We start from the raw sequence: 13,251 nt of genomic DNA on the forward strand, positions 1-13,251 counted from the left end.
ATAAATACATCTTTAAAAAAACCCAAAATAAAGAAGCATAGAAGCAAAAAACAGTAGAAAGTGACTGCTTAAGAGGGAAGGAGCATATAATTTGGGTTATGTTGACTATAGGGTGCTGGATCACTTAATGGCTGTAAGTTTTAGTTTTTTCAACAGATGATTCTCAGTTTCTTTTACTGATAATTCTTTATTATAACTTTTGGGGTGGTATTATGGTTATTCATTGATACATATGTGTGTGTGTGCATACATATATATACATATACACACACATATATATAGGTTTTGTTTTATTTTAAATCCAGTATCATTAACATACAGTGTTATATTAGTTTTGGGTGTATGATATATTGATTCAGCAATTCTGTATATTACTCAGCTCATCAAGTAAGTGTACTCTTAATCTCCTTCACCTATTTCACCCATATCCCCACCCACCTCCCCTCTGGTAACCATCAGTTTGTTCTCTATAATTAAGAGTCTATTGGGGTGCCTGGGTGGCTCAGTTGGTTAAGTGTCTGCCTTTGGCTCAGGTCATGATCCCAGCATCCAGGAATCGAGCCCCACCCACATCAGGCTCCTTGCTCAGTTGGGAGTCTGCTTCTCCCTCTCCCTGCTCTTATGCGCGCGCTCGCTCTCTCTCTCTCTCTCTCCCTCCCCCTGTACCCCTCTCTCCCTCTCTTGTTCTCCATTTCTCCCTTTCCCTCTCAAAGTCTTTCTTTTTTTAAAGCCTGTTTTTGGTTTGTCTGTCTTGTTTTTCTTTGTTCATTTGTTTTGTTTCTTAAATTCCACCTATGAGTGAAATCATATGGCATTTGTCTTTTTCTGATTTATTTTGCTTAGCATTATCATCTCTAAATCTATTATTGCCAATGGCAAGATTTCATTTTTTATGGCTGAGTAATATTCTGTTGTATCTCTGTACCACATCTTTATTACTGTGGTTAATTTGAGGTATCACCTTTTCAAAACCCTCTCTGTAGGTTATGATCATATATTTTTGTCACATCTGTGACAATAAAAGTTAAGAAACACACAAGCATCTGTTGGAAATTGGAAGATTATGGAAAAAGGAAGAAGAGAGTGAAATTGTGGTAGAGCCATACAACAGAATAGCACAATGCTGTCAAAATGTAGTTAATTTGGCTATAGTGAAATTCATAGACTTAGTCCTCTTCTGAGGCTATGACTATCATTTATTTTAACTTCAAAAGTTCAAACTCAGCATTCTTTTATTCTTTTAGACTCTCCAGGCAGCTGAATTGATTGACTCAGAATTTCGAGCAGGAATGAGTAATAGACAAAAGAACAAAGCTAAAAGAATGGCCAAGTTATTTGCAAAACAGAGATCCAGGGATGCAGTGGAAACTAATGAGAAGAGGTAGTAATCTTTTTTTGCTTATTCATTTAAAATAGTGATGCTTTGTAGCTTAAATCTGTGTCTGCTTGATTTTTAAAAACATTTGCTGACTTTGTCTTTGGCTGCAGAGTACCTTTGGATTGTCTTGTCTATTGACAGAGATTATTTACTATTGGTGGGAACTAGGATAATTTACATATGCAGATTTTTTTGTTTGGATGGGGGCTGAAGCTCTTCCAAGGGAAGTACATTCCAAGTAGAGAGAACAAGTGTAAATGCCTTAATCATAGACTGTTCAAGAAACAGAAAGAAAGGCAGTACGTCTAGGATAAGTAGAGAGAAGTGAGGTCAGTACAGAGTGAAGTCAGAGAGATGGTCTAAGGGCCACAAGTTAAGAATATTACTTGAGTATAGAACTGTCGCAGTATTATATTACCTGTCTTCCAGCCTGGGGACTAAGCCAAATAACAGGTAATAATGCAAGTTTGTTTACCGAATCTTGTTGTAGGAAAAATTCTGGATATACCCACTGTCCTTTTTCTTAATTAATAAAAGTGATATCTGTGTATGGTTTGGAAAAGCACTCCTAAGAGTAGTTCAGAACAACCCTTCAGAAGCACTTTAAGGGATGTATTAAAATACAGATTTTCATACCCCACTCTGCTGTGTTGAATCAAGATCTTGGTCTAGACGTGTTTGAGTAAATGATATAACGCATGAGGACTTACAAAGGCTTTTTGCAAGTGACAGAACCTTTTGTTTCCATTCACATAAAACTAAAAAGTAAGTTTACAGCATTTATTTAAAGACTAGATACAAAGGGGGAATAAGGGCAGTCCCGGTGGCGCAGCGGTTTAGCGCCGCCTGCAGCCCAGGGCGTGATCCTGGAGTCCCACGTCAGGCTCTCTGTATGATGCCTGCTTCTCCCTCTGCCTGTGTCTCTGCCTCTCTCTCTCTGTCTCTATGAATAAATAAATATTAAAAAAAAATCAAAGGGGGAATAAATAATAAACATCTATTCGGTGTAAATTTTTATGTGAGGTTAAATTTCTTTGGGGTTCTTTTTAGTATGAAATTTTTATTAAGCTTTATTAAACAGCAGGTTTTTTTTTTAAAAGAACAACTTACTAGGACTGCATATAGTAATCTGTGTCTGTTGGCTTTTTTCATATAAGCAGATTTCCCCAAATATTTGAATATTGAAATAGTAGATCTTACTTTTCAGAGTTCATGATTTATTCATTCTGCAAATATTTACTGAATAGCTTCTAAGTGACAGATACTATTCTAGGCCCTCAGGATGCATTGGTGAATAAAATAGATTAAAATTCTGCCTTCATGAAGCTTATATTCTAGAGGAAAAAATGAAGAAGATAAGTAAGTAGGGGCACCTGCCTGGCTCAGTCAGTAGAGCATGCAACTCTGGGTCTTGGGGTTGTAAATTTGGTCCCATGTTGGGTAGAGATAACTTAAAAAAAAAAAAAGATAAGTAATATCATGTTAATGGTAAGGATTAAAAAAGACAAAGGAGATGAAACAAGGAAGTAACATGAAATGTTTTGTGGGGAGAGAGTTTGGAATTTTGGATAGCATAATCAGGGAGGGATTCACAGAAGTGACTTTTCATTAAAGATTGGAAAGAAGTGAGGATGCTAGTCCTATGAATATTTGGAAAAGACATTACAAGTAGAGCCTGGAAAGAGAAACATGCCTAACAAGTTCATGGGCAGTATGGTGACCAACCAATGTGGCTAGATTGGAGAGAATTAGAGGAAGAATAATAGGGAGTGAATTAGGGGAATAATAATAAGGAATGAGATTAAGGAGGGTTAGATTTCTTTCATCACATTTACAAAAAAATGGTTGGCCAAATCTAATTATTAAGATGGGGGAAGATATTTATGGAGAATAATCCTGTATATACCTGAACTCTGCTAACTGTGAATACTGAATAGTTGCATTTGCCTTCTCTTTTGTAATGTTTTATTACTATGCTAGCCTCAATATTTTTGTTCTAGTTATAAAGTAACATTTCCTCAAATTTTCTGGATACATTTTTCATTGGTCAGTTGTCTCTGTTTTTCAAAAGCTAGTAGGATTATAGTATGTTACTCAATATATTAGTTTCCTCCAGGGTACAAAAGCCTAGAAAAGTTATGCTGGGTCAGATTTAGGTTGTTAGACCAAGATCATTTAAAACAAAAAGGAGGGATCCCTGAGTGGCTCTAGTTTAGCACCGCCTTCAGTCCAGGGCTTGATCCTGGAGTCCCAGGATCGAGTCCCAAATCAGGCTCCCTGCATGGAGCCTGCTTCTCCCTCTATCTGTGTCTCTGCCTCTCTCTGTGTCTCTCATGAATGAATAAATAAAATCTTTAAAAAAAAAAAAAGGAGAAGAGCTGATTGTTGATAGGAAGTAAAAAAGACTTGTTAGATTTGAGATTCAGTTTGAAAGCAAGAATTCATGGATCTATTTTACATTCATCAGTAAGAGTAGGAGAGTATTTTTACCCAAAACTTTTTAAATGGTTAATCTTATTTGATATATGAAATTTAGGCAAACCATGTAAGTAGAATATGGCAAAACATTGGTTCAAATGATGGATTCTCTGACATTCATTGTGGTTCACATTATTCTTCATTCACTTTTTAAAATGGTGACTTTTATTTTTTTAGCAATGATAGCACTGATGGGGAACCAGAAGAAAAGAGAAGAAAAATAGCAAATGTTGTTATTAATCAGTCTGCAAATGATTCCAAAGTCTTGATTGATAATGTTCCAGAGAGTTCTTCCTTAATTGAAGAGGTACTATTAAAATGCCCTGAGGTGTCTTTTGAAATCATTTATAATTTTTTCATACTAATATGATAGTAGATAGTATTTAATAATCCGCCCATTGAGAGAAATTTTATTGTATCTTTACTTCATTAGTAAAAATTTTAATTATTTAAATTTTAATTAATTAAATTATTTAACATTTTAAAGCTTATTACTATAGATTTACAAATATTAAATTACTTAAATTGTGAGCATAAATCGGAACTTTTGAATTAGTACTAATTCTGTTTTTCTTATTCAGACAAATGAATGGCCGTTAGAAAGCTTTTGTGAAGAACTTTGCAATGACCTTTTTAATCCTTCCTGGGAGGTAAGATTTCTTTATTCCAGCTTCTCTCAGCTCTATATTTTTTGTTTTTGTTTTTTCTAATGGAGGGAGCCATGTCAAGCACAATCTGTTAGGGTCCCTATTCTTTCCCTGTATACCTCTCAGGATACTTACTGATCCAGGCACTTCATATCATTCACCTTCTAAGTAGAAAACTTGAGACTCATTTTCACCTTTCATATACTTTTTGGTCGTTATTTCTTTAGTGATCCGTTAATTTCTTTTCATTTTTTTAGTTGTAGTATCTCTGGCATATCTCTTCCAAATAGTAAAAACTTCCTTTTTAAGTGGACAATTTTAGTTAAGAGCAATAGTTTCCATACCAGCTTGTTAGTCTCAGAAATGTAAATCTTGATCAGATCCCAGTATATAAAAGAGATGAAAGTGAAATTCCTCTGAAGTTCAGGGCCGGTGGTCTCAAAGCATTCTGTCCTACGTTGGTTGGCTTCTGGGTGATTTAAAAAACAGTGCTCTGGAATACCTTTTAGGGGCATTTCTTCTCTTTGATGTCTTCTGTTTAAAAGTATTCAAGTCTTGAGTGCTTGGGTGGCTCGGTCAGTTAAACATCTGCCTTCAGCTCAGGTCATGAGTTCTGCATTGGGCTCCCTGCTCAGCGGGGAGTCTGCTTCTCTCTCTGCCCTTCCCCCTGCTGTCTCTCTCGAATAAATAAATAAAATAAAATCTTTCAAGTTATTCAAGTCTTACTGTAAATTGAATCTTAAGTGAATGAATGCAGTGCCAGTGGCCCATTTGCTCCCTTCCAGATGATATTTCAGAAGGCCAGAGGGTGACAGTGAAGCATTAGTCATGAGACAGTTGAATTCTCTTCCTTTCACACTTACTCTGGTAGCTTTGGAACTTAGTTTTAATATATATATTTCTAAAATATTGATGTTGGGTCTATAGGAAACAACATATGATTCTTTCCTCTCTTTTGCTGAGGATAATGCTGAATGCAGGTAAAGGGTAGGGAAGTGATAGCCATATAGATTAATATCTTAGAAGGATTTTAGAGGGACGCCTGGGTGGCTCAGCGGTTGGGCACCTGCCTTTGACTCAGGTCGTGATCCCTGGATCCGGGATCGAGTCCCGCATCGGGCTCCCTGCGAGGAGCCTGCTTCTCCCTCTGCCTGTGTCTCTGCCTCTCCTCTCAATCTGTGTCTCTCATGAATGAATGAATGAATGAATGAATAAATAAATAAATCTATCTTTAAAAAAAAAGGATTTTAGAATAATTGTTTTCTTAGCTTGATTTTAGAAAAATTCAATATAACCAAATCATGAAATTAATATACGTAATTTTTCTTGGATAGCAGAGGGATGACACATTCTGACTGTCATTTTGGTTTATTCTGATTTCTTAAAAATTTACTATCCCTTTTTCATATTGAAGAGAAGTTAAACTTAGTTTCTTAAGCATTTAGCCTCTGACATTTGCTTCTTGTTTGTTTTTAGGTTCGGCATGGTGCAGGCACTGGACTTAGGGAAATCCTTAAAGCTCATGGAAAAAGTGGTGGTAAAATGGGAGATAGCACTTTAGAAGAGGTATGTGTAGTAAAGGACCAGTTATCACTATATTTCAGTAGTTGAATTCTTTTCCCAAGCCAGGGAAGTTCCAGAGCTTGGGCCATACATAGAAGTAATAAGTAGATAAATAATAAGAAATATGGAAAGCTGAATGTGAGGAAAAAAGTAAAAAGGTTGGGAAGAAGTCTGTTTACTAACATAGAAAGAATGAGCTCATGAGAAAGATATGTTCAGAAACACTAAGTAAAAAATAGATAGAAGCAAGAGTACTTGAGCCAGGATATAATGGACTGGAAAGTAGAGTAAGAGGGACAGGGGGATAGTTTAGAGGTCATTAAGCAATATGACTGGTGTAGCATGAGACACTGGTAGTAGGATAGATACATGACAGATATAATTGAAATCGGAGCAACTTTGAGTAGTTTCTTAATTTCTCTTGGAGTGCAAGTAACAGAATTGATGAATTTTAAAGATTTTGGTATGGTACATTTGAACCTAATAAATCAACGAACAAGATGTGGTTAATATTAGAGATAGTAATTGGACTGTTCCATATTTTGGTTATTGTCCAGTCTGTCCCAATATTTAGTTTTGATTTTGGACCTAATGTTTCTTCAACCCCCAATACAAAGTATGATCTTAATCTGTTAATTAAAAAATGATTGTTTTAACAGATGATTCAGCAGCATCAAGAGTGGTTGGAAGACTTAGTTATTAGACTTCTTTGTGTTTTTGCGTTAGACAGATTTGGAGACTTTGTTTCTGATGAAGTAAGTATCACCTAAGAGAGGCTTTGCCCAATCATATTTCAAATGTAACGGAATAAGTCTTTTGTAATATGAGTTTTCTTCCTTTCTTGTTCATAGGTTGTAGCACCAGTTCGTGAAACTTGTGCTCAGACATTAGGTGTGGTGTTAAAACACATGAATGAAACAGGAGTTCATAAAACTGTGGATGTGCTGCTTAAATTACTTACACAAGAACAGTGGGAAGTTAGACATGGTGGTCTGCTAGGAATAAAGTATGCTTTGGCAGTTCGTCAGGTAAACACTTCAGTTTTTGAAGCATGTGTGGGAGAGTTATTTCCCCCCTTAGTTTATTTTCGTTAAATATATGAAATGGCCCTGGATTCTTAGTGTTAACAGATAAGCCAGCCTCTTTGAGGTAGTGTCATAGACCTAGGTGGTGCTAATAAGAATTTAAGTACAAATCAAAAGATGGTTCATTAGGCTTGAAAAACTGTTCCTGTTTCATAGCCAGACCAATTCCCAGAGAGGTTCCTAGTGTATGATCCTATGAGTAGCCCCTGTGGAGCCTCCTTTTGAGGAAACTGAAAGAATAGATTGGAGTTAGGAGAAGCAGGAAGGGATGGCTTTTCCTGCCTTCTCTCACACCCGTTTTGATTGTCATTGGTGTTGAATAAGAGATACAAGTTGAGGTTCCAGCACCAGTGGTATATATGCGTGTGTGTTCAACACAGAGAGTTCATAGTCCTACTTGGAAAAATATTTTCTGATATTTTAAGCCACATTGAATAATAAAGTACTTGATACTGTTGTAGTCTTTTTCAAGTGGGATTAGTTACACATATGCTTCTATTGATGTTATTTTTCTTTTTTGTTTATGTGATTCCTTTTTAATGAAGGTTGGGATTTATGGGGCACCTGGCTGGCTCAGTTGGAGAAGCATATGACTTGATCTCAGGGTTGTGAGTTGGAGCCCCACATTTAGTGTAGAGATTACTTAATAAACCTAAAAAAATTAGGATTTATGCTTTCATATGATGAATTTAATAAAAAATGTTTAAGTACAATAATTGTATTATGGAAGTTTAATCTATTTTGATACACTGTTTTACAGGATGTAATTAACACTTTATTGCCTAAAGTTTTAACTAGAATAATTGAAGGACTTCAGGACCTTGATGATGATGTCAGAGCTGTTGCTGCAGCATCATTAGTACCTGTGGTAGAAAGCCTTGTGTATCTTCAGACACAGAAGGTAAATTAAATCTTTTCGCATTTTCTTCTATAGAGCTTGTTTATATTCACGGTGTAGAGCATTAGGAAAAACATTAAGTACTTTTTTCTCCTTCATCCTCCATTTTCTTTTTTCTTAAGATTTTATTTTTAAGTAATCTCTACACCTAGTGTGGGGCTCAAATTTACGGCCTTGAGATTGAGAGTTGTGTGCCCCACCAACTGAACCAGCCAGGCACCCCATCCTCCATTTTTCTTATGACAGATAGTCCTCTAATATATGCAATTTCAGTTATATATTATCCTTGGAGGAGTGAATTTTGTCTATTAATTTTCTTCTCCTTCATGTAGAGAGTATATATAAGGAACCTTGAGAAGAAAGCAACCGTTTTTTCTTTATTTTACTCCTTGTTTTTAGACATATGGGATTTTTGTTTGTTTTGATTTTGGTTTTGGCTTTAGGTTTTTTTAATCTGGTCTCATTTTTTGAAATGCCTCTTTTAAGATCTGACTTTCAAAATTATCAAAATCAGAACATGAATATTTGGAAGTGCAGTAAGCAGTATTTATTTAAAAGCTCAGAAACTAAATTTGTCTTTTCATGATGATTAGTATTTATTAAATATATTAAAGTTGCTTTACACAGAGGGTCATGTCTTGTATATGTACACTATATTGTTCTCAGAGGGTTTTTTTTTGTTTTGTTTTTAAATAAAATAGAATATTGGCGTAATAATGAGTATTGGCTACCTTATTTCTTGAATTCTCCCTCCCGTTATGAGCCTGGTTGGGAAGGGAAGCACCAAAGTAGAGTTGAGTGGCATTTAAAGAGGGGAAGAGAATTAATATAAGTAAATAACATCTCCCTCCTCCTTAATTTTGCTCAAAACTGTTACTATCCAAAGGTGTGAGGATTATATATGTTTTTGAATTAGTAGTGACTAAAGTTTGGCATAGCTTGTGCATATTTTGTGTAAAATGTTTTCTTAATAACTGATCTTATAGGTACCCTTCATTATAAATACATTATGGGATGCTCTGCTGGAACTAGATGATCTTACAGCTTCAACAAATAGTATTATGACTCTTCTTTCATCCTTATTAACTTATCCTCAGGTCCAACAATGCAGGTAATTATTTGTAGTTAGTGGAATAAAGTAAAAAGTGTTTATATACATTTCCAGATAACGAAACCTAAGAATACAATAGTATAGCCTCTTTAAGAACAGCACTGTGAGTCGGGGATGCCAAAGACTATATTCTCAAGCAGCCTTTTCTTCTTTAATCTCTAACCACTGGCACATTTGAGGCAGGAAATTAAAAAGGTCATCTCCTTTACCCTTTCGTTGCATTGGTTTTATAATTCTTCTCTTGTTCATACTATTATAGTTAACTTCAGAAATATAATGGAATAGCAAAATAAGTGCCTGTAAAAGCAAGTGAAGAGAAAAAGTGGCAGGGCATATATGGAATTTCCTAATTTTCAGGTATTTTTAATTAATAATGAAAGCTGTAGGCATTAAATGAGTTCATCTGTGTGAAAGCCCTTTTCAAGTTGCAAAATGCAAGAGTTATTTTTAATTGCACTAAATCAGAGATTGGCAGACTTTTTCGGTGAAAGTCCAGATGGTGGTATTTTGGTTTTGTGGGCCATGTGATCATTGTCAAAAGTACTCAGCAATGCCATTCTAATACAAAAGCATCCATAGACAGTATATAAAGGAATGGATATGGCTGTGTTCCAATAAAACTTTATTTAAAAAATTGGGTGGAGGGGTTTGGACCATAAGCCTTTGTTAATAACTACCCTAAATAAAGGACTTAGGACTTAAAAATCATTAACTAGACAGTGTCAGGAAAGTTAAATAACGTAAGAAAATGAAAGTAGTGAAAATTCTGTTAATTCAATGTGATAGATATGTAGTTTTTAATTTCTTTCAAAGTTGCCTTATTAGAAAGTTTGCTTCATATATTTGGCAGATACTTTCCATCTTATGTAAGAAATGCAGCATGTCATTAGGAACATGAATAGTTACACTATTAACAAGACCTTATTATAATGTTTTTACATAGTTGGAGTCTTATGTCTCTGTGTGCATGTGTTTTAAGTTAAAATTTTATAAATAAATTTACTAAATGTTTAAGTAAATGTAAGAAGTGATGTTCATACGAACCTGTAAGTAATGAAAATAGTGTTAAAAGATAGACATTCTGAGGGGAACCACAAAAGAATGGATAGTTACACCTGCCATATTCTTTTTTATTCATGCCTTTTTCTACAGTTACATATTTTAAATGCTGTTATACATCATTTTCTAATTCAAGGTAATTTTTATAGTAAATGACTCATGTATGTGCGGGAATTCTGTGGTTCAAGTTGTTAGCATAGATGTGGCATTTCTTGCTTTTCCATTTAAACTCTAATCTGTGAGAAGGAAGATATTTGAGTTTTCTTAACTTTGTAATGCTAAATAAAGATAATGAATTTCAAAGCTACTACCATACAACCTCTTGATCATTTGATATGTGACAGAGATGACCCCAAAAGGAAATGTAAGTTATGTGCATCTATTGATTACCTATTGGGGTTAGCCATGGGCAAGAATGAATTAACAATCTTGATTTTGTGTAGCCTGACTACCAGTTAGGATACATATCCCATTTTCATGAGTAAGAACAGATTGAAAATAAGGACAGTTATATTAGAAAGTTTATTTGAAAAAGGTAATTCATGCTATTAGTGCCGTAGAACCTAATATTTCTTTTGCCTGCATTTGCTCTGGCTATTTTGGTGCTATAATAACAGTTCTGAATGAGGATGTTAAATGAATGTTCATATGAAAACTGTATTATCTTTTTAAAATTTATTCATCAAGAAAGATACTAGGTCCACAAGGACATATTAGATAATGTATTAACATAGTTACAACTGAGAATGAGTAACATTGTGTTTTCTTTATTAGTATTCAGCAGTCACTCACAGTTTTAGTTCCACGTGTCTGGCCTTTTTTGCATCACACTATATCATCAGTTCGAAGAGCAGCACTGGAAACTCTATTTACATTATTATCAACACAGGACCAGGTAAGAACTAATAATTATGTCTAGTGATCTTGAAATTATATAAAATAATTTTATAAAATAAATCTGACCACCAGGTTACTCTTGCTACATATCCAAAGATCAGGAGAATGCTGGACCTAATAGCGGTGGTATGGTGACCATGTAGACACATAAGAGTGTAATCCCCATGAGGGGAGGAACATTTTTATATTTTGCTCTAGGTCATATTCCCAGTGCTTGGAATAGTACTTAACACATAGGAGGCCTTCAACAAATTTTTTGAGTGGAAGATGGATTGAATAGTCTGTTAGAGACCTATTCAGTTTTTGCTTGCTTTTTGTGGTTGACAGCTGGTTGGTTGTCAGAATTGGCAGAGCTCATTCCAGATTAGGAGGCTACAGTTGGAGCTCTACAGTATGATTCCTTAAGAATGATGATGAAATTGCTAGGCACTTCCCTCTTCCTTAAGAATTACTCAATCTTAAGAGCATAGTATTTCCAAGGATAGTATACTTCAGGAGTCACACATGGAAATGCTTTGAAAGATCATCAGGTAATGTCACTGCTGACTTGAGGAGTCTTTGCCCTGCCTATAAAAGACTTCACATTTTTATTTTAAAAATAACAATAGGTCAAACAAAATACTAGAATTTGGGGAAATATCATAATCATTCTGACATGCTATTATTTGTGGGTACCACAGTTTGAGCCAGTGATCCTTAAAAAGCAGCAGTTGAGGCAGCCCGGGTGGCTCAGTGGTTTAGCACCGCCTTTGGCCCAGGGTGTGGTCCTGGAGACCCAGGATCGAGTCCCACGTCAGGCTCCCTGCATGGAATGGAGCCTGCTTCTCCTTCTGCCTGTGTCTGTCTGCGCCTTTCTCTCTCTCTCTGTCTCTCATGAATAAATAAATTAAATCTTAAAAAAAAAATAATTAAATCTTAAAAAAAAGTTGATTTTTTTTCCATTTTACTTATTTATTTTTATTTTTTTATTTTTTATACTTATTTATTTTTAGACAGTAGATTATAGTATAGGTAAATATCTCTCTTGTGTTCATGCCCGTCTGTGTGAATTAGGAATATTAAAAGAGGGGAATATTCCACATAGACTTGCTTTAATCAGCATGGTATTGTGTTGTATTTCTGTGATTCTGTATCTGTAAATTTGGTTTTGCCTTATTTTTAAATTTTATCTAATCAGAATCTTCTGAGGAAAAACCTTCAGATTTGTTTTATAACCCTCAGTTGATCAGGCGTGGGTTCATATGACAAAACTGGCATGGGTTCTGAATTTTCATTTCATTTTTGTATTGTGGTATTTGATTCTTAAATAAATTCTTAAATAAAGTTCTTAAATTTACTTTGGTTAGCCCTCTTGAAGTTACCAGATTTCTTCACTTCATGGTTTTCTTTATTTTTCTAACAGACTTTTAAGAGCTGTTCAGTTTAGGTTTACTGAAAAATTGGGCAAGAAGCACATATTTCTTATATGCCCCTACACACACACACACACACACACACATATTTTCCCCATAGTTAACATCTTGCATTCGTGTAGTACTTTTTAAAAAAAAATTTTGAGGGAGGGTGAGAGGCAGAGAGAGAAAGAATCTTAAGCAGATCCCATCCCATACCCATTTGTGGAGCCTGATGGTTTGAACTCACAACCCTGACATCATGACCTGTGCTGAAATCTAGATTTGGGTAGTTAACCAACTGAGCCACTCAGGTGCCCTAGTATGATCCATTGATCCATTAACTAAAGTCCATAGTTTACATTAGAATTTACTCTTTGTATTGTAGATTGTATGGGTTTTGACAAATGTCCAGTGATATGTTTCCACCATTGCAGTATCATACAAAATTAAAAAGTGCCTGTGCTCCATCTATGGATCCCTCTTTTCCTCTTTCCAAATTCTTTTTTTTTTTTTTAAGATTTTATTTTTTCATGAGAAACACAGAGAGGCAGAGACAACAGGCAGAGGGAGAAGCAGGCTCTCTGTGGGGAGCCCGATGTGGGACTCTATCCGGGGACTCTGGGATCACACCCTGAGCCGAAGGCAGATGCTCAACCACTGAGCCACGAGGCATCCCCATTTACTGACTTATTGAAGGATATCTTGGTTGCTTCCTGTTTTGGGCAATTATGAATAAAGTTT

General features: G+C 35.3%; 1 protein-coding gene across 2 annotated transcripts in view; it reads left to right on the plus strand.

Moving 5' to 3' along the window:
- BTAF1 (B-TFIID TATA-box binding protein associated factor 1) overlaps nt 1-13,251 on the plus strand; it is a 94,550-nt gene that overhangs the window by 28,548 nt on the left and 52,751 nt on the right. For both annotated transcript variants that reach the window (XM_055334420.1, XM_055334421.1), the window contains 9 exons: nt 1,245-1,381; nt 4,034-4,163; nt 4,438-4,506; nt 5,980-6,069; nt 6,726-6,821; nt 6,918-7,094; nt 7,912-8,052; nt 9,036-9,160; nt 10,994-11,114. In XM_055334420.1, the coding sequence (XP_055190395.1) occupies nt 1,245-1,381; nt 4,034-4,163; nt 4,438-4,506; nt 5,980-6,069; nt 6,726-6,821; nt 6,918-7,094; nt 7,912-8,052; nt 9,036-9,160; nt 10,994-11,114 (1,086 nt within the window). The remainder of the gene's footprint in view (nt 1-1,244; nt 1,382-4,033; nt 4,164-4,437; nt 4,507-5,979; nt 6,070-6,725; nt 6,822-6,917; nt 7,095-7,911; nt 8,053-9,035; nt 9,161-10,993; nt 11,115-13,251) is intronic.

Source organism: Nyctereutes procyonoides, unplaced genomic scaffold (genome assembly GCF_905146905.1).
Source record: "Nyctereutes procyonoides isolate TBG_1078 unplaced genomic scaffold, NYPRO_anot_genome, whole genome shotgun sequence".
Classification (NCBI taxonomy): Eukaryota; Metazoa; Chordata; class Mammalia; order Carnivora; family Canidae; genus Nyctereutes; species Nyctereutes procyonoides.